Source organism: Beta vulgaris, chromosome 2, assembly GCF_026745355.1.
Source record: "Beta vulgaris subsp. vulgaris cultivar EL10 chromosome 2, EL10.2, whole genome shotgun sequence".
Classification (NCBI taxonomy): Eukaryota; Viridiplantae; Streptophyta; class Magnoliopsida; order Caryophyllales; family Amaranthaceae; genus Beta; species Beta vulgaris.
In genome coordinates, this window is record NC_079203.1 from 38,075,282 (window position 1) to 38,096,706 (window position 21,425).

Sequence of the window (21,425 nt, forward strand, 5' to 3'; positions counted from 1 at the left end):
TTCCTCTCTTCCTTCTGGTTTCTCGTCTGCGTGCAGTAGCAGTACTCAAAAAAATTGGAACTTTAGGGCCCGTTCGGTATTACTGTGGTTTTCTGTTTTTTGGTTTTTTGATTTTCAAAGTCATATGATATATGTTCTATAATGAATAAAAAATTAGTCAAATATATTGGGAACATGATGATTTTGAAAACTGACAACTAAAAAGTGAAAACTACTTTTTTTGGTTTGCAGTTTTTGGTTTTTAGTTTTCAAAAAAACTGAAAACTGAAAACAAAAACGATAACGAACGGGGCCTTAGTTCCTTGTTTTATGGAAAACAATTTCAGATTTTGATTTTTAAAGCAAAAAAAAAAAACCAACAAAGGAAATTAATGAATTTGTCCTTGTAGTGTTGCTGAGTGATGGATGTCGTCACAAAAAATTTTGAAATATTTTTATTGAATTTTGTGCACTGTCACGTATTTGTTCAATTTCTTTTCTTTTTTTTTCTTTTCTTTTCAACCTTGATATTATTAATTTTGCAGTTTTGGTTAATTATTCTTTCGGGATATTATATTAAGTGACTAACTTTAAGTAATATTATTTGTTGTAGACGGAAACTTCGTAGAAGGCGACTTTTAGTTGATATTGCTATACTTGGAACGCGTTTGAGGTAATTCACAATGTCCATCAACAACTAGAATCCCGTTATGAATTGTATGTGCTATGTGTAATACATGTGGTTTATGTAATTCTATGTTTATGTTGGATGTATATTACCTGACATAAATAGTGTTAATACTTGTTATGACTAAAATTATTATTAATTCATTTTAGTACTACTATCCCTGCGTATAATACATATGTATCTACTAGTATTTGTTATTACCTTCAGATTTATAATGTACATATGTAATCACCATATTAAAAATTATATTAATGTTGGGAATGTAACTTAATGGGTACAACTAGTGAGTTATTGATGTTTTGAATGGTATTATAAGTTGGTATTGTGACTTTATGAGGTTCTAATGATGGGCGTATTGGTTACTATGAATTATGGACGTTGATTATTATAATTTTATAAAGTGGTTAAGTTGTGAAATATATTTAATAAAGACGTTCCTGTTAATGTCAATGTGATATTTGATGTGTCATAACTATTAAAATATATTAATCACATAAAGTGGAAATATTATTGAGGGAATTATCCTGTGGACTTGGATCCTCCATAGGTGATGAACAGTACTTGATTTTATTCTGTTACAACTCTTTATTGTCTTCCTCCTAATACTATTGGTGCGCATTGCGGATACCCATTAGATTAGTGAGGGGTGTGCACACTAGGGACGTTCTGCAAAACGATATTTGCCATTACTCTTAATTTATCTGGGTGACGACCCATGTTGAAGTAGGTGGTTACTGGGGTTAGTCCCGGCCTACTAACGTTCGATTCCCCCCTAATAATTAAATTTGTTGTTGTATGACTCATATAAACTTGAAATAATTGAAATGGTTAATCATATTATATACTTGTATGTATTATGTTATACTTGTATGTATTTTGTTATACTTGTCTATACTACGTTATACTTGTCTGTGTTATGCTATAAAAATTATTTTCAAAATATAATAATAATTATTATTTTATGGGATGGAGTTGTAATTACTTAGCTTTCCCTAATTTTTGTATTTTTGTTTTTCTTTGTTCTTTTCCTATTTATATTGTGCAGGTTGGTGAAAGGGACTACGTTGCAGGAAGGAGTGAATTTATAGTTTTTAAATCCACCTAGTTTAATAAATATTATAGTACATATATTGGGATTGTTTAGTTTTGGATTGGTTTAAATTAGACAACTTAGATTGGGTTATTTTGATACTTTGCTTTGTAAGTTGAATTTTTATTTTCAATAATTAGCCTTGCATTTATTTAACAATAGATGTAGCGGTAACACCCTAAAGGTTTGGTCAGATATTTTAATGAAAAGTGAATGTTTTATAAAGTTACAGTATTTTCACCAAGTACCCCCGAGTTTTCAAAAAATTCACCTGGTACCCTCCAAGTTTTCCAAATTCACCTGGTACCCCTCAGTTACTGTACAATATCATTAAATGCCCTTAGACTTAACGGACGTTAGTGTTCCGTTAGGCCAAATTTACAACTTTGCCATTAATTTTGTGGCGCCATAATGGTGACCTCCTGTCAGACATCTTTAGTTCACTTCCAAAAAATTCGTCCCCTCATCTTCCACTCCTCTGTTTTGGTTCATCCATGGAACCCTAAAACTGGGGATTTTTTTCGATATTCCACATCAATTTGGTGCGCATTAGGAAGCTATCTGGGTCAGATATTTGTGAACTTGAAGAATCTGATCAGAAGATTGAAGGAAAAGTGCGATTTTGTGGAATTGCGAAGAACTTGAAAAATTGCAAAGCGACGGTTTTTAAAGTGCGAAAAGGTAAAATTTTTCTTCATTTTCTTCAGCCTAAATTGATTTGAAGTTAAATCACTTCCATGTATAATTTTCTGCATGTTTTAGTAAGTTAGGGTGATTTGTGGTTGTTTTCTTTCAAGTTAAATCAGTTGCATGTATAATTGCGCTTTGTACTTAGGTTTTCTCTAATTTTTTTTTGTAATTTGATTATTATTGCGATATTAGGATTAATGGCTTAGGTGGTGTGGTTATTAGACACTGATTTGTGTCATTTAATGGGATTGTTTGAGGATTTTCTGGAGGAATCAGTAAAGCAGAATGTGTACTTGTCTAAATTATTTACGGTGTTAGTTGAGAATACTAGGCTAAGAAGAAAATAGAGTTGAGGACTGACTCTGACTTGATGAAAGTCTGGGTGTGGGGCTTAGTCATGGATACCATTGAGGTATGGGTAGAGGAGACTGCAGACCCTTGCCATGTATTTAGGTCTGTTCTTGCAAAGAAAGATAATGAGGAAAGGGAGAAGCTTGAGAACATAAGGAGAGTACAAGAGATATTAAGGAGGGAGAGAGAGCAAGAGGAGGAGGAAAGGAGGAGACAAGAAGAAGAGGAAGAGCAGAGGAGGTTGGAAGAGGAGAATGAATATGCTACTGGATTATGTGTTGCTATTGAGGTTCCTGTGTTGTTTGTTGATCTAGATGTTGTTGAGTACATGAGAGTATACTCAACACAGGATGCTGATGAAATGGTCCCTGGGTTTTCACAACCTGAACCTGAGCATGGAACCCAAGAGAACCCCAGCCGAAGTGAGGCACAACCCAAAACAACAACACCCACAAAGGATTCACATCCCACTGAAACTACTAAAACAAATGATTCACAACCCACTGAAACTACTAAAACAAATGATGATCAGCCCAAAACAACATCACCCACAAAGAGAACCCCAAGAAAAAAAACCATTGCCACCCCCAAGAAAAAGAAACTGACCCCAAGGCCCAAGAAGGCTGGCCCTAAACAACCCACCCCCTCTCAGCCCACTGAGGCACAACCCACACCCTCTCAACCCACTGAAACACGGCACAACCCCTCTCAACCCACTGAAACACAACCCACACCCTCTCAACCCACCCCCTCCCAGCCCACTGAAACTCAGCCCACCTCCTCTCAACCCACTGAAACACAGCCCACACCCTCTCAACCCACACCCTCCCAGCCCACTGAAACACAGCCCACCCAAACCATCCCCTCTGAGCCCACTGAAACACAGTCCACCCAAACCTTTGCATCTGAGCCCAGTGAAACACAACCCACCCAATCACCACCTATTTCACAACACACCCAATTTGAGCATACCCCATTTGAGCCCACCCCAACTGACCAGGGTTCTGTGGTGAAAGGAAAGGCAAAGAAGGTTAGGCCCTCAGGTTTTAGAGTGCTAAAACCACAGCTAAGGGGGAGGGCACCTATGTCCTAAGCCTAAAGGAACTGGGAGGGAAGGCACTGGAAGGAGAAAAAAAGAAGATGGTCTTTGTTGATGATGATATAGATGATGAATCAGTAAGTGATGATGAAGACTTCATTGCTGAGGAGGATGAATCAGAAGATGATGATGTCTTGGGGGATTTCATTGTGGACGAGGATGAGGACTCATTTGCATATGATGATGTTTCTGAGAAGGCTTTTGAGGATTTCTTAGATGGTAGCTCAACTATGGACAGGTTGTATAGGAATGGTAAGATATGGAATGAAGAACCATTTGGGTCCATTAAACTAGAGCCCTGGTTGATCTTCCCAACAAGAGAAGTGTTTTTGGAGGTTCTGAGGGATTTTTGCATCCAAGAAGGCTTTGGTCTTCTTGTATTGAAGGCTGATAGTAAGAGGTTTACAGCTGCTTGCATAATGGAAGCATGTGAATGGAGGATACATGCTTCCAGATTAACTGATAAAATCAGTTGGGCCATCAAGACCATTAAGGGGGAACATAGCACTTGTGGGAGGTTAGAGGAGAACTCCATGGTCTCTTCTGCTTGGTTGTGCAAGAAGTTGTTGGATGTCATTAAAACAACCCCTGATATACCTGTTGAGTCTTTGCAAAGGGTAGTTCAAGAGAAGTTTAGGGTGACAGTTAAGGAGAGATTGTTTTACAAGGTAAAAACAATGGCTAAGGAGGAGATTTATGGAGGGTTTGCTGAGGCTTATAGCTTACTCCCCACATATGCTGAGATGATTAAGTCAACAAACCCAGGGTCATATGCCCTTATATCATGGACAGGCAACACAGGTCAGGTAGCTCCAACTTTCAAGGCCTGTTTTTTTTTTTTCATTTGCAGCACAAGTGAGGGGCTTTTTAAGGGGATGTAGGCCTTTGATAGGCATTGATGGAGCACACTTGAGTGGCTATTATAAGGGGATTCTGTTGTCTGCTTTAGGTGTAGATGGTAATAATGAAATCTTTTTGATTGCATATGGGATTGTTGATACTGAGAGCACAGAATCATGGGAGTACTTTTTTAGGAACTTAAGGTTGTGCTTTGAAAAAGAAAGTTGTAACAAGGAAGATTGGTGCTTCATTAGTGATAGGATGAGAGGGGTTGATGCTGCTGTGCATGGGGTGTTTCCCAAGGTTACTAGGAGGGTCTGCTGCCAACACTTATATATGAACTGCAAGAACATGGGCTGGAGTGGATCAGCCTTCCACAAACTATTCTGGGTTGCAGCAAATGCCTACAACAAATATGTGTTCAACAAAGCAATGGGGAAGATATTGGCTCATGATAAAGATGCTGCTGCCTATCTAGATAACACCATAGAGCAATGGTCTAGGCATATGTTTGACACAACAATCAGTTGTGATCACAACACCACAAACTTTGTGGAAAGTTTCAATGCCTGCACAAAAGCTCACAGAGATCTGCCTGTGCTCAACCTACTTCAAGGTATACAATTGCAAATTTTATTTTTTTTTTAATTTTCCTTTGATCTGTACTATTATTGCTCTAACAATTTGCTTCACTTTTTTCAGCTATAAGAGTGTGGTCAATGAAGAGGATTGGTGCAAGGTTTGACAAGGCTATTGAAATGGAGCCTGGGCACCTCACTGATTATGCTACAAAGGTGCTGGAAAGTAGGAGTGGGGATTCTAGATTCTGCCATGCAACATCATGTGGAGGAGGGGAGTTTGAAGTGACAGATGGTAATGTCACTTTTCCAATCAACTTGGCTAGGTTAAGTTGTGGGTGTGGCAAGTGGCAAGGATGTGGTATCCCTTGCAAGCATGCATTGAGAGTTATGTACAATGAGAGAGTTGACCCCGTGGCCTATGTCTCTGATTATTACAAGGGGGCAGCTTACAAGGCAACTTATGCTGAGCATATCCACCCCATGCCTGATCACTCTCAATGGCCAGATTTCAACCTCCCACTAATTCATCCTCCAAACAAGAAAAGAGGTGCTGGCAGACCTCCAAAACAGAGGAAGAGAGGTGTGAATGAAGCTAAGAAGGCCAAGAGACACAGCTCTGTGAAGTGCAGCAAGTGCAAGCAGATGGGCCATAATGCAAGAACATGTGGCAAAGGAGATGCAGGAAAAAAAAGATCAAGGCCACAAGCTGAGGGTGAGGCTAGCACTTCCAAGAAGACACAGAAGAGAGCAAGAAAGGCCACCTAAGCAACATACTAACATTTGCAACTTTTGAACATAATTTTTTAGGGAATTAACTAAAAGCAGTTTTTTGTAAAGCTACATTGTTTGTTGGAAAATCAGTTTTTTGTAAAGCTATATTGATCTTTTTGGATGCAATGATAATTATGTTAAGCAAAAAAAATTTCATTATTGTGCCCAAAATTACATCACTTACTTCCAAATTACAATGACAAGCAATACAACCATAAGTAAACTTAACTTATTGTAAGCCTAACTAAGTTCCTTTGTTCTTTAAGCTTCTTTTTCATTCTCTTCAACTCTTCTAGCATATTTTCATTCTATGACCTTCCCATGGTCTGTGCCTCATTATGGATGCCTCCACTTTGCTCCACCCAACCTTTGCACCACCTAAAAGTGTCACAAACATCACACTTAAAGTACAATCGTTGTGGGTTTAAACTTGAATCAGAACTTCTAATTGCAAATTTCCTCCCACATCTACACATTCGATTTGGAACCCGAACATATGTTGACTCTTGGGTTTAGGATGATGTTTTAGAGAGAGAACTCATTTTAGAGAGATGGTAAAAAGAGATAACTACTAAAGATGTCAAGAGGGGGATCCGCAATATATAAATAAACTTAGTAAAGGCACCTAACGGCTAGTTTTTTAAAATCAGAAACTAGCCGTTAAATTGCAGGTTGTATTTGGTAACATTTAGGGGTACCTGGTGAAAAATGTTTATATTTAAGGGTACCTTGTGAATTTAAGTTTGGTCTAACGGAGCTCTAACGGAAGGATGACAGTAGGGGTATTTGGGTGTATTTACACAAAACTGAGGGGTACCAGGTGAATTTTGAAAACTTGGAGGGTACCAGGTGAATTTTTTGAAAATTCGGGGGTACTTGGTGAAAAAACCGATAAAGTTATGAAACCAACGTTTTGGGGTGTTACAGCATTATATTCTTAAGTTAGTAATTCTACTCTTATTTGGTTTGTTTTCGTGTTTTTGATGAATTTCATGTAATGAACATGTATTTGGAGTTCGATTAACTAAACTTTAGGATTATAAGCATTTGGAAGAAGGTGCATTGCATAAGGGTCGTTTAGAAATCTCGTAATATGAGTTTAAGCGAATATAAAGCGGAAAATCATTGGGAGAAATGTGAAAAAGAAGTCATGTCTACTAGTCTGACTATAACTTTTGATGTGCTTCTAAGAGTTGAATAATTTCAGAAGATTGGGAAATATACTTGAAGAGCTTTCTAAGTATAGGCGGCATGCCCTGCGGAGACTTCTAGTTAAGGAGTTAAGCCTTTCGGAAGTTCGGGCTGTTTTTGTTGGAATCCGCCACGCGTATGCGCGGATCACTATATCCGCCCATTAAATGAATATTTCGACTTTCCTTATCTTGCAACTTACTTTCCTATTCACATTAGATTACTTAATATTTACTCCATTTAGAAATAGTTGCACCATTTGTACAATGTTTATTTTTCACTTCTTACATTTTGATTGTCTTGGGTGATTTATATTTTAAGGAAAAACATAGTTATATGAGATCTTATTAGATTCGCCTCAATGTATATATTTTTAATATCAACTTCTTATAGTGTTTACTTATTGATAACTAATGATATTAATGTTTGATATCATTCATTGGCAAGCGTAAAAACATTAAATGGCGCAACTATTTCTAAACACAGAAAGTATTATTTAGTTAGGAATCTTGGCTCTACTTTATTTTCTCTCCTCCCATCTCTTACATTATTTTTATTTCTAGTTTTGTTTTCTTGTTCTCTTTCTCTTTCTCTCTAGCTTTACTTGCAAACCCTAGTTTTTCATGTTATTCATTAATTTATGAGCAATATTAGTTTCTTTCATTGATTTCTTTAATTATGTTTCCTTTATAGATTTAGATTCTATTGTTTATTTTTTGATCGAGTAGTCTTATTTTCTAGAATTTGGGAATCTATTTTTATATGTTATGTATCTTGATCGATGTTTTTTATAATTTGATTAGTGGTGAGGCCTAAGTCGTATCGGCTAACGCGCAAATAAATCAATACTACCCTACACAAACGTAGTATAAGGGAGTAAGGTTCGAATCCACGGAGAAGGTAGGTTTGGTTTGACTAGGCGTGTGTTATGGTAACAATGGGGGGTTTTTGAGGAATGAAATTGAAACAAATAAAGCATAAACAAGGAAAATCAAATTGTAAAACCCCAAGTTTTACTTTTAATTAATTAAATCTTAATAATTAAACTAATAGTGAACTAATTTTAGTAAATAAAAATTTCTAAGTTAATTTCTAAGATATGTTGTTTAATAATTTTAGGATAACAAAGTTCATAAATTAAAATTCTAAGTCCTAGCATCAATCTTGTAAATATTGTAAGACTTAAGGTTAGCAAAATTCTGATGGACCCAATGCCCAATGCCCAAACCTTTTGAAGCCCAAACAAAACAAAAAGGCCTAACACTATTCTTCTCCAAAAATCAGAACATTAAAACACAAATGAAAAGAAAAGCAATAACTCCATCTTCTTCCTCCTCCATACGTGGAAGGACAAGAATGGAGATTTCTTAACAAAGTCAAAAACTATCTTAGTAAATTTAATTGAGTTTTCACCCTCTCAACCACCCTTAATCCACTCGTTTTCTCAAAACCCCTGAATTTAGCCACTTGTTTTCTTGAATGATTTTAGTAATTTAAAATTCTGAAATTCATCTACTGAGATGGGGCTTCCTCTATAAATAGGGAAGAATGGTTGAGTTTCTCAATCACAAAATCAACAACAAAATACAGAAAAATACAATCAATGGGAATAATTTGAAAACAAAAATTCAATCTTTTCCCTCCTCTGTTTTCGGCCACCATTACAACCACCATACAACAACCATAGCCCCACCTTTCTACCAGCACCGGTGAGCCTACAACATCGCCAAGGCTGCCGCCCAGTGGCAGCGACACCACCCCCACGCCACACCTCTTTCGTATCGTCCCCCACACCCGCCTCAATCTCTCTCCTCTTCGTGAGCCGTACACACCACCACACCATGACCCATCATCTCTCGCCTTCTCTGCCGCCCACCTGCCGACTTTTCCTCCGCCGCGGAACGTCGTCGCCCAGCCGCGCCACCAGCACCCACCATCTCCCCTCCCTACTCGCATTTTCCTCGAATCCCCCCTGCACGCTTATCTTTCTCTCTCCTCTGCGCGACACTACTGTACCACCACCCATCATCACTCGCCTCCCTACTCGCCGGCCTCCTGTCACCCTTCGCCGCCTCGGAACGCTGCCCACTCGCCGTCCTCCTGTCCCGACGTCGAAGACTCTCGTTCTCCCCTGCGTGTGTGTTGTTTTATTTGGGTGAGTTTTACTTTGGTTTTATTGAACATTGACTTTGTATATTAATTTTCAAATTTATTAAATCCTTATGGCTAAGTAATAACAGTGTTAATGATGCAAGCTTATAACTAAGTTAAGTCACTTATAAATTACAGGTTAGCTAAGTTTAGCAAATACTATTTACGGTTAGTCCTACAAAAACATAGATAGTCAAACTTTAAATTATTTAAGTTATAACATGTTTTAATATATACTCCTAAATTAGTTTAAAAGTTATAACACTTATAATTTTAATAATTGGCTCACTTATATAATTGTCACTATTTAATGGGAATAAAATATGAGTAATATTTTTAACATGATTTCTAATAATATCTATAGAACTAAGTATAAAGATTTTTGGATAAGCTAGTATAACTTCAACGTATTACGTAACCGCAAAATAAGTTAGATTATATAACTTACATAAATAATATTGTAAACTAAGAATCACACTTAAAGAGCACTAATACTAATATGTTCTATTAATTTTCTAACTTATAAAAATACTCGTTTTGAAACTTAAAAGAACTCGTTCTCGGAGCTCAGTAAGGACGATATCAAGGACATAAGAAGAGGATTATTATTATTATTCTGCAATCAAGGTAACAACTACTGCTGGTACCCGCAATTCCTTTGAAATGCATTTTTATAAAGATGAGTGATTTATGAACATGTGTTTTTGAGCTGCGGGATTATTATTACATGTTTTGATTACATATCCTGAGATTTATATGATTGAAAGATACACAGTTACAGAAGCATATTGATCATTGGAAATAATATTGTTTATGAAATATTAATGGAAGTTACTGAGTTACTGAAATACACTGATCACTGTTAAAATAAAAGAAAGTAACATGATAAAGTAAAGTGAAAGAACTGGTTGGTTGTACCTACTGACTGACTGAAGGTCGTGCACGTACCTGTTTTACTGGCACTGTTTACTGGGGCACTGGCCCACTACTGTTTACTGGTGTAGGGCAATGCCCGGGGCCAAGGCCCTTGCACAGTGGTGCATACACATACTGGGAGACGTCCCACACTGACTGACGTACATCAACCAGAGTAAAAACTGATGAAATGGAATCATGGACTATTAAAGTGAATTGAATGAATTTTGTTTTCGTAAATGTTTGAATTATTCTTTCCCCCTGTTTTGTAAATAAAATGAGTTGAAATGAGTTTACGTTGCTAGGGTAGTTTGTTACTGAGCCTCGGCTCATAACGTTTTGTATTTATGTTTTAGGTACTGCTGGGGATGATGGTACTGCGTAGTGGCAAGGATTACCACCTTATTAAATCATCTAGTATTAGTGCTACTAACTTGTAAGGTTAACTTAACTAGAATGTAAGACCATATGCTTTGATATGAGTTATCGTTGTTATGTCAAGTAAACGTTAACGTTGTCTACTTTATTATAATATAAGATGTCTAAGTTATCACTATTATATCTCTTAATGTTTAAATAGTTTTATGATTGTAGCCTTGCACCTTCCTAACCGAAGGTGCGGCAGTAATGCCTCGACTAAATAGGTATTCCGCTGCTAATTAGATTATCTTAAATAGTGAATTAGTAGTCGGGGCGTTACAGAGTGGTATCAGAGCAAACGGTTCTGAACCATAACGTTTAACCCCATGGTTTTACGTTAAAAAATATATTAAGTTATAAAGAGGATTTAAAGGTACATTGATTAAATTATAGATAAAATAAGGAATTATGTTAATAAAAATTGAATTAAGTAAATTGAAAACTAAAAATAGTTATATTATAATGAGTGTGAGCGTAGGATACGGGAAATGGGAATACTTTACGATTTATTACAACGTAACCGTAATTTGACATGCAGAATGTCGACCGTTGACGTCAACAACGATGTTACAAATGGTGCTGAAAATGTGCACGAGGAGGATGTGCATATAGAGGATGACCAGGATGATGATTATGAACCTTTAGATAGGAATGCAGAAAGAATGGAAAGATTGGAAAATATGAGCACTATGTTAGCTGAGTTAATCCAAGAATCCCGGAGGAAGGTAGTTGTTAATGAAAATGAGAGCGCTGCGATGTTCAAGAAGTTCTCATCTCTTAATCCACCTTATATGATGGTAAGCCTGATCCAGTGGCGTTTGAAGATTGGATTAATCGCATTGACCAGCTGTTTGAAACCTTGCAATGCCCTGAGAAATGGAGGGTAAACTTTACTGTATTTTATCTCAGGGCCAAGCAAGTTTATGGTGGAAGATTGTTAAGGAAAAGAAAAATGAACCTGGGTTTGGATGGAGCAAACTTCAGGATTTGATGCGAGATAAATTTTATCCTCCTTCACTTAGGAAGCAGAAAGAAGATGAATTCCTTCACTTACGCAAGGTACATGAGTGTTTTGGAATATGCTAATAAGTTCATGGAGCTTTCAAGGTTCGCACCTGAGCTGGTAACTAGTGAGCAGTCAAGGATGAACCGTTTTGAGCGAGGTCTTCAGCTCAAATATCAGGATAGGTTGGCATCTCAAAGGTTCACTTCATACCAGGATATGGTTGATGTTGCTGTTAATGTGGAACGCGTAGTATTGCTTCGAGAATCTCAGAATAGTAACTTTAAAAGGAGGAATGATGGGAGGAATGATAATCAAGGAGGGGCAAAAAGGTCTAATCAAGGGAGCCAAAATTTCAGGAGAAATGATAGTGGTCAATCTGATTATAGGGGTCAAGGTTATCATGGAGGTAACCGAGTTCAGAGTAACTTCAGGGCACCTGTGAACAAACCTCAGGAGTGTGCCAAGTGTGGAAGAAGGAACATTCAGAGAGTGAATGTCGTGTTGGCTCAAATGCTTGCTATAGATGGGGAGTCGTGATCATTATGTCAGGGATTGTCCTAAGCCACCGGGAGCAAATAATAGCATTGGAGGAACGTCTTCAGCTGGTACTAATCGCAACCGAAACAACAATACAGCTGGAGCATATCGTAATCCACCACGACAAGCACCGACCGGAAGAATCTATGTCATGAGGCAAGATGAGGCTGAGAATGATGACACTGTTATTACCGGTACCTTCTCTATCATTTTTGCCTGTCCATGTTTTATTTGATTCTGGAGCTTCACATTCTTTCATTTCCCCATTGTTTGCCAAAAACCTGAACTTGCAACCATCATGTGACTTTTCCTCTCTAAGTGTTGCCCTACCTACTGGAGAAACTGTGAGATGTAGAGTCATGTATAGAAATTGTCCAATTGTGTTGGGGAAGTTGAGTTTCTAGTTGACCTTGTAGAATTTGAGTTATCTGATTTGATGTGATTTTGGGGATGAATTGGTTGACTAAATATGAGGCTGACATCAATTGTGTTAAGCAAAGTGTGACCCTTAAAGCACCTGATGGGCGTAGAATTTCATACCAAAAATTTGTGACAAAACCTCAAATCCAAATTGTTTATGGGTTGAGAGCTCAAAAGATGCCTGAGTTTGACTATTTTGGGTACCTTTGTAGTGTCATAGATTTAAATTCCCCTAAACCTTCCATAACTGATATACCTGTGGTTTGTGAATACCCAAATGTGTTTCCCGATGAGATACCTGGTATGCCTCCACGAAGAGAATTAGATTTTAGCATCGAGATAATCCCAGGATCAGCCCCCATTTCCAAGGCACCCTATAGGATGGCCCCAACCGAGTTACAAGAATTGAAGAAACAATTAGATGAGTTACTTGAAAAAGGATATATTCGACCGAGTGTGTCACCTTGGGGAGCCCGTTTTATTTGTGAAGAAAAAGGATGGAAGTTTGAGGTTATGCATTGATTATCGGGAATTAAACAAGATCACCATTAAAAAAGTACCCATTACCCCGCATAGATGATTTTTCGATCAACTTCGAGGTGCAAAAGTCTTTTCGAAAATAGATTTGAGGTCTGGTTACCATCAACTTCGTATCAAGCCTGAGGATATTCCAAAAACTGCCTTTAGAACCCGATATGGTCATTATGAGTTTGTTGTTATGCCTTTTGGGTTAACCAATGCACCATCTGTATTTATGGATTAATGAACCGTGTCTTCAAGCCATACCTAGACAAGTTTGTGTTGTTTTCATTGATGATATTTTGTGTACTCTAAGAACATGGAGGAACATAAGGAGCATTTGAGGAAAGTAATGGAGATGTTAGTGGAAAATCAATTATATGCTAAGCTGTCAAAGTGTGAATTCTGGCTCAAGGAAATATCATTTTTGGGTCATATTATCTCTGAAGAAGGTGTGTCTGTGGATCCCGAGAAAATAAAAGCAATAGTGGAGTGGCCTAGACCAACTAATGTTCCTGAAGTTCGGAGTTTCATGGGATTAGCTGGCTATTACAGAAGATTTGTGCAAGATTTCTCTAGAATTGCCTTACCCATAACCAAACTTGTGAGGAAGAATGTCAAATATAAGTGGACTGAGGAGTGTGAGACTGCCTTCCAAGAACTTAAAAGAAGACTCACCACTGCCCCTGTTCTTACCCTTCCATCTGGAACCGAGGGATTTGTTATCTATAGTGATGCCTCCAAACACGGGTTAGGTTGTGTCTTAATGCAAAATGGAAAAGTGATAGCCTATGCCTCTCGCCAACTCAAAACACATGAACAAAATTATCCCACCCACGACCTAGAACTTGCTGCTGTTGTCTTTGCCCTCAAAATTTGGAGACATTATTTGTATGGAGCCTCGTGTCAAATTTTCACTGATCACAAAAGCCTGAAATATATCTTCACCCAAAAAGAGCTCAACATGAGGCAACGTAGGTGGCTAGAACTCCTGAAGGACTATGATCTTGATATCCAATACCATCCTGGAAAAGCCAATGTAGTTGCTGATGCCCTGAGTCGTAAATCTCACCTGAAAACAATCCTGTCTATTCTCGAGCCATTCATGATGATTTGGTGAGGATGGAGGTAGAACTCATTCAGAAGGAAAAGGGTGTTTGTTTGAATGCAATGGAGGTAAGGCCGTGCTTAATTGATGAAATAAAGGGAGCTCAGGAAAATGATTCACAACTGGAACGAATAAAGGTGGATGTGAAGAATGGGAAGTCACCTGGTTTTGTAATCCAAGAAGATGGAACTTTGAGGTTTCAAGGAAGATTATGTGTTCCAAATGATGAAAATTTGAAGAAAAGAATTCTTACTGAGTCCCACAATGCACCATATTCAATTCACCCTGGAGGAAATAAGTTGTACAAGGATTTAAGGCAGGTGTACTGGTGGAGCAATATGAAACAGGAAGTAGCAGACTTTGTGGCTAAATGCTTAACATGCCAGAGGATTAAGATAGAACACCAGAGGCCAGCTGGTTTGTTGCAGCCTTTGGATGTGCCAGAGTGGAAATGGGATTCCATATCGATGGATTTCATCTTGGGTTTGCCTATGTCAACCAAGGGAATGAATTCCATTTGGGTTATTGTGGATCGGTTGACAAAGTCGGCACATTTCCTAGCAGTGAAGAGTAACTGGAGTTTGGATCGATTGGCTGAATTATATATGAACACGATAGTACGCTTACATGGAGTGCCTAGCTCAATTGTTTCTGATCGTGATTCAAGATTTCAGGCAAAATTCTGGAAAGAGTTACAGAAAGCTCTAGGAACAAGGCTTAACTTTAGTACTGCTTTTCATCCGACAACAGACGGACAGACAGAAAGGACAAATCAGATTGTGGAAGATATGCTTAGAGCTTGTGTTTTGGATTTTCAAGGAACTTGGGAGAAATTCTTACCTATGGTGAGTTTTCGTACAATAACAGTTATCAAGCCACATTGGATGGCTCCCTATGAAGCACTTTATGGAAGGAAATGTCGCACGCCTTTGTGCTGGAGCGATATTGATGAAGCACGTGTCATAGGTCCAGATTGATTCAAGAAACCACAGATAAGATCCGATTGATACAATCAAGAATGAAAGCAGCTCAGAGTAGACAAAAGAGTTATGCAGATCGACGGAGAAGACCATTGGAGTTTATGGTTGAGATCATGTATTCTTGAAAATATCACCCACGAAAGGATCATGAGATTTGGCCAATCAGGGAAGCTAAGTCCAAGGTATATTGGACCATATGAGATCTTAGAACGGGTTAATGAGGTAGCGTATCGGTTAGCATTACCGACTGACCTGGAAAGGTCCATAATGTATTCCATGTGTCGATGTTGCGCAAATATGTCCCAGATCCAGCCACATAATTAGACACGAGCCTTTACAGCTACGAAATGACTTGACCTATGAGGAGAAACCAATTGAAATACTTGACCGAAGAGAAAAGCAACTGAGAAGTAAGGTGATCCAAATGGTGAAAGTTATGTGGGCTAACCACTTGACCTCTGAGGCTACTTGGGAAGTAGAGGAACAAATGAGAACGAAATACCCCCACCTTTTCTCTTAGGGTGATATGATCTTTTTGTAATGAATGCTCTAATTATATGAAACTGCATGATCTGAATGTTTATTTGATGAAATGATTTATGACATTGCTTATTACGCATATATCATTTGGATTGAATTTTTATATGAATGTTTATTATAATGATTAGGTTCTAACTGAGCTCCAGTTTCGAGGACGAAACTTTTTCTAAGAGGGGAAGGATGTAATATCCCCAAGTTTTATATTTTAATTAATTAATCTAATAATTAAACTAAAGTAACTAATTTAGTAATTAAAAATTTCTAAGTTAATTTCTAAGTTATTGTTTTAATATTTTAGGATAACAATCATAAATTAAATTCTAAATTTAGCATCAATCTTGTAAATATGTAGGACTTAAGGTTAAAAATTCTGATGGACCAATCAATGCCCAAACCTTTGAGGCCCAAACAAACAAAAAAGGCCTAGCACTATTCTTCTCCAAAAATCAGAAAAAACACAAAAGGAAAGCAATAACTCCATCTTCTTCCTCCTCCATACGTGGAAGGACAAGAATGGAGATTTCTCAACAAGTCAAAAACTATCTCAGTAAATTTAATTGAGCTTTCACCTCTCAACCACCCTTAAACCACTGGTTTTCTCAAAACCTGAATTTAGCCACTTGTTTTCTTGAATGGTTTTGGTAATTTAAAATTCTGAAATTCATCTACTGAGATGGGTTCTCTATAAATAGGGAAGAATGGTTGAGTTTCTCAATCACAAAATCAACAACAAAAATACAGAAAAATACAATCAATGGGAAGAATTTGAAAACAAAAATTCAATCTTTTCCCTCCTCTGTTTTCGGCCACCATTACAACCACCATACAACAACCATAGCCCCACCTTTCTACCAGCACCGGTGAGCCTACAACACCGCCAAGGCTGCCGCCCAGTGGCAGCGACACCACCCCCACGCCACACCTCTTTCGTATCGTCCCCCACACCCGCCTCAATCTCTCTCCTCTTCGTGAGCCGCACACACCACCACACCACGACCCATCATCTCTCGCCTTCTCTGCCGCCCACCTGCCGACTTTTCCTCCGCCGCGGAACGCCGTCGCCCAGCCCGCACGCCACCAGCACCCACCATCTCCCCTCCCTACTCGATTTTCCTCGAATCCCCCTGCACGCCTATCTTTCTCTCTCCTCTGCGCGACACTACTGTACCACCACCCATCATCACTCGCCTCCCTACTCGCCGCCTCCTGTCCCCTTCGCCGCCTCGGAACGCTGCCCACTCGCCGGTCCTCCTGTCCCGACGTCGAAGACTCTCGTTCTCCCCTGCGTGTGTGTTGTTTTATTTGGGTGAGTTTTACTTTGGTTTTATTGAACATTGACTTTGTATATTAATTTTCAAATTTATTAAATCCTTATGGCTAAGTAATAACAGTGTTAATGATGCAAGCTTATAACTAAGTTAAGTCACTTATAAATTAAGGTTAGCTAAGTTTAGCAAATACTATTTACGGTTAGTCCTACAAAAACATAGATAGTCAAACTTTAAATTATTTAAGTTATAACATGTTTTAATATATACTCCTAAATTAGTTTAAAAGTTATAACACTTATAATTTTAATAATGGCTCACTTATATAATTGTCACTATTTAATGGGAATAAAATATGAGTAATATTTTTAACATGATTTCTAAATAATATCTATAGAACTAAGTATAAAGATTTTTGGATAAGCTAGTATAACTTCAACGTATTACGTAACCGCAAATAAGTTAGATTATATAACTTACATAAATAATATTCTAAACTAAGAATCACACTTAAAGAGCACTAATACTAATATGTTCTATTAATTTACTAACTTATAAAAAAAATACTCGTTTTGAAACTTAAAAGAACTCGTTCCTCGGAGCTCAGTAAGGACGATATCAAGGACATAAGAAGAGGATTATTATTATTATTCTGCAATCAAGGTAACAACTACTGCTGGTACCCGCAATTCCTTTGAAATGCGTTTTTATAAGATGGTGATTTATGAACACGGTTTTTGAGTTGCGGGAATATTATTACATGTTTTGATTACGTATCCTGAGATTTATATGATTGAAAGATACTGAGTTACAGAAGCATACTGATCACTGAAATGATATTGTTATGAAATATTAATGGAAGTTACTGAGTTACTGGAATACACTGATCACTGTTAAAATAAAAGAAAAGTAACATGATAAAGAAAAGTGAAAGAACTGGTTGGTTGTACCTACTGACTGACTGAAGGTCGTGCACGTACTGTACTGTTTACAGGGGCACTGGCCCGATACTGTTTACTGGGGCACTGGCCCACTACTGTTTACTGGTGTAAGGCAATGTCCGGGGCCAAGGCCCTTGCACAGTGGTGCATACACATACTGGGAGACGTCCCAACACTGACTGATGTACATCAACCAGAGTAAAAACTGATGAAATGGAATCATGGACTATTAAAGTGAATTGAATGAATTTTGTTTTCGTAAATGTTTGAATTATTCTTTCCCCCTGTTTTGTAAATAAAATGAGTTGAAATGAGTTTACGTTGCTAGGGTAGTTTGTTACGGAGCCTCGGCTCATAACGTTTTGTATTTATGTTTTAGGTACTGCTGGGGATGATGGTACTGCGTAGTGGCAAGGATTACCACCTTATTAAATCATCTAGTATTAGTGCTACTAACTTGTAAGGTTAACTTAACTAGAATGTAAGACCATATGCTTTGATATGAGTTATCGTTGTTATGTCAAGTAAACGTTAACGTTGTCTACTTTATTATAATATAAGATGTCTAAGTTATCACTATTATATCTCTTAATGTTTAAATAGTTTATATGATTGTAGCCTTGCACCTTCCTAACCGAAGGTGCGGCAGTAATGCCTCGACTAAATAGGTATTCCGCTGCTAATTAGATTATCTTAAATAGTGAATTAGTAGTCGGGGCGTTACACAAATAATAAACGAGAACTTGGCAATCAATCTTCACAACCAATTCAACCCTTGATCATTGAACAATTCAACACCTAAGTTACTTGAACGCCCTATTGTGAATCATAAGATTCAATCTCCCCTAACGTAATGGTAAGACTAAGCGAGCGCTCTAATCTGACCCTTAATGGCGTAACAACCTAGCCCGAGCGTTCTAGGTTTAATTAAGCAATTAGATAACAACTAGGGAAATTTCAATAGGGTAATCTAGCATTCACACAAGCGGTCGAATGTGAAATTATATCATGATTCTTCTTATACTCCAATCATCCACGAGCGTGCGATAATTGGGCATAAACTACAAACCCTAGATAATCTCAAAGCAGACAATTATCTAGATAGTAGAGATTGTAATAAGCAAAAAGTTAATTGACCAAGTTAACTTAAGCACAAAAACAATCAATCATGAAGAACATGAAGAATCATCAACATTCAAGCAATTTAAAAGAAGAATTGAACTCACAAGTTGATTAAAATGGTTGATTCGATTGATACACCAAGATGGAAGATTAGCTCTTCATAATATAAAGGATTACAATTTTTATTTGAATTCTTCTCAAAATCAAATGAAAAACGATCCTAAACACAAAAGACGTAATGTTCTTTTAATCAGCAAAATAGGGGAAGACGAAAAGTCGATTCCTCGTTACAGGGGTCCGCAACCGCGGAGGGGGGTCCGGTGAAGTCGTGGAGGAGCTCTCGGCACTTTTCTGCCATAATTCGTCGCGGCCGCAATGAAATCTCCCGCGACCGCGGAGACCTGGCCGTAGCTTCTCATCTCCCTTCTTGAATATGACTTACTCATACCAAAAATACTCATGAAGCACGCATTTCACTTCCTTGCTTCAGTTCGACATGCTAACTTTCCAACTTGAACTTTCTCCAACACAAATGAGCTCAAATGATTCAAAAGAGCAAATTACAACATAGTAGAGAAAAAGATCAATATCATTACAAAACTTGTGTCAAATCCCATTAGTAATTAGTGAAAAAGTGTCAAGAATGCCATATAAACATGGCATATCAATTAGTCTTTCATATTTCTAATTGATTAGGTTTATTTTGTTAATCTTGCAACATGATGAATTGTTTGATTAAATCTTGCTAATAACGAGTCATAGATCGATAAATAATACTTCTTAGAGGCTTACCTACAATTAGCGGTAGTACTGCATTCTTTTATAACCATTTTGTTAAATATTATTATTATGTTGGTCTAATTTATTTTACTAATTCTTCTTCTTCTTATTATTATTATTTTTATTATTTATTATTATTATTATATTATTATTATTATTATTATTATTATTATTTCTATATATTATTTTGTTTATTATAACTTTACTCATTATTATTACTATTATTATTAGGAGGAATATGGTTTAGGTCAAAAGCACAAATTAACTCACGTTTTTAGCCCATAAACCAATCAAATCGCGTCAAAACGGGTTATGATGCAATTTTGCGCGGTCCGACTCAATCATTATTTTTATTACTAAATATTATTATATTATTAAATCTAATTATTAACTAGTAATAATAATTTACTTCTTAGATATTATTGTTATTATATAATCATCATCAAGTATTAATTATCATCATCAAGTATTAATATATTAATAAAACTAATATAAAATAATTATTATTAATTATCATTATTATCATTAATTATTATTATTATTAATTTATGATTATTAATATAATTTATTTATAACTATCATTTAAAAATATCCAAAAATACTATTATTATTCAATATTCATTATTCATTATTATTACTTATCATTATAATAATTATTTAATATTCATTTTATTATTATTTAAATATTAATTATATATTTATTACATTCAATCTAATTCAATTCAGTTTAATTCAATTCAGTTCAGTTCAGTTAAGTTCAGTTCAGTTAAGTTCAACTCAGTTCAGTTTAGTTCAGTTCATTTCAACTGTTTTATGCCAAACAGGCCCGAAGTCGTTTAATATCTAAGTGGAAGAGAATCAATTTTGTGATTAACTTTTTGTTTTTGTTTTTGACTTGATTCAAATATTACCTTTTTTTTACATGGTCATGCCAAGTTGGATTCCACCATCTATTTATTATTTACTCTTGTTTCTATTTATTCTTCTAATCTTCTTATTTAGAATATTTTTGACAGGAACAAAAAGTATAAGTCAGCCACCTTCTTGGTATGATATAGAAACGTGCAATAAATTATGGAAAATCTTGAAACAAGTAGGAGGAAATATTGTCCTGCTTCTGATTCAATTTTTTTCTTCTGAAAACTTAATGTTTAGCCTAGGCTATTAGTAAGATACTAAGATAGTTAGAGATAGTTGACGTATTATAATATTCAGTAGTGTAACGGTATCATTATCTATAGATTTTGTAGTAGGTGCGAGCAATGAACTGTCAGCTTAGCTTGTTTTATAGATAACTAAAGAGCAAGTAGCAAGCCATAAAATTCACTAGGGAGCCATATAAAACCTTAACCAACAAAAGCGAATCGCAACAAAAGTTATCTAACCTCAAAACCAAAAATTAACTGTCCCTAAAAAAGAAAAAAAAAAGGAACAAGGC

At 36.8% G+C, this 21,425-nt stretch overlaps 2 protein-coding genes across 2 annotated transcripts; both read left to right on the top strand.

Annotated features, from left to right (window-relative positions):
* Positions 1-2,844: 2,844 nt before the first annotated feature.
* On the top strand, positions 2,845-3,891 carry LOC104886864 (uncharacterized). The gene has a single exon (XM_010671393.1). It carries the CDS (start codon positions 2,845-2,847, stop codon positions 3,889-3,891), a length of 1,047 nt encoding a protein of 348 aa, XP_010669695.1.
* Positions 3,892-3,938: 47 nt separating this feature from the next.
* On the top strand, positions 3,939-6,083 carry LOC104886863 (uncharacterized). Its single transcript, XM_010671392.2, has 3 exons — positions 3,939-4,698; positions 4,748-5,353; positions 5,440-6,083. Exons 1-3 carry the CDS (start codon positions 3,939-3,941, stop codon positions 6,081-6,083), a joined length of 2,010 nt encoding a protein of 669 aa, XP_010669694.2.
* Positions 6,084-21,425: the final 15,342 nt, after the last annotated feature.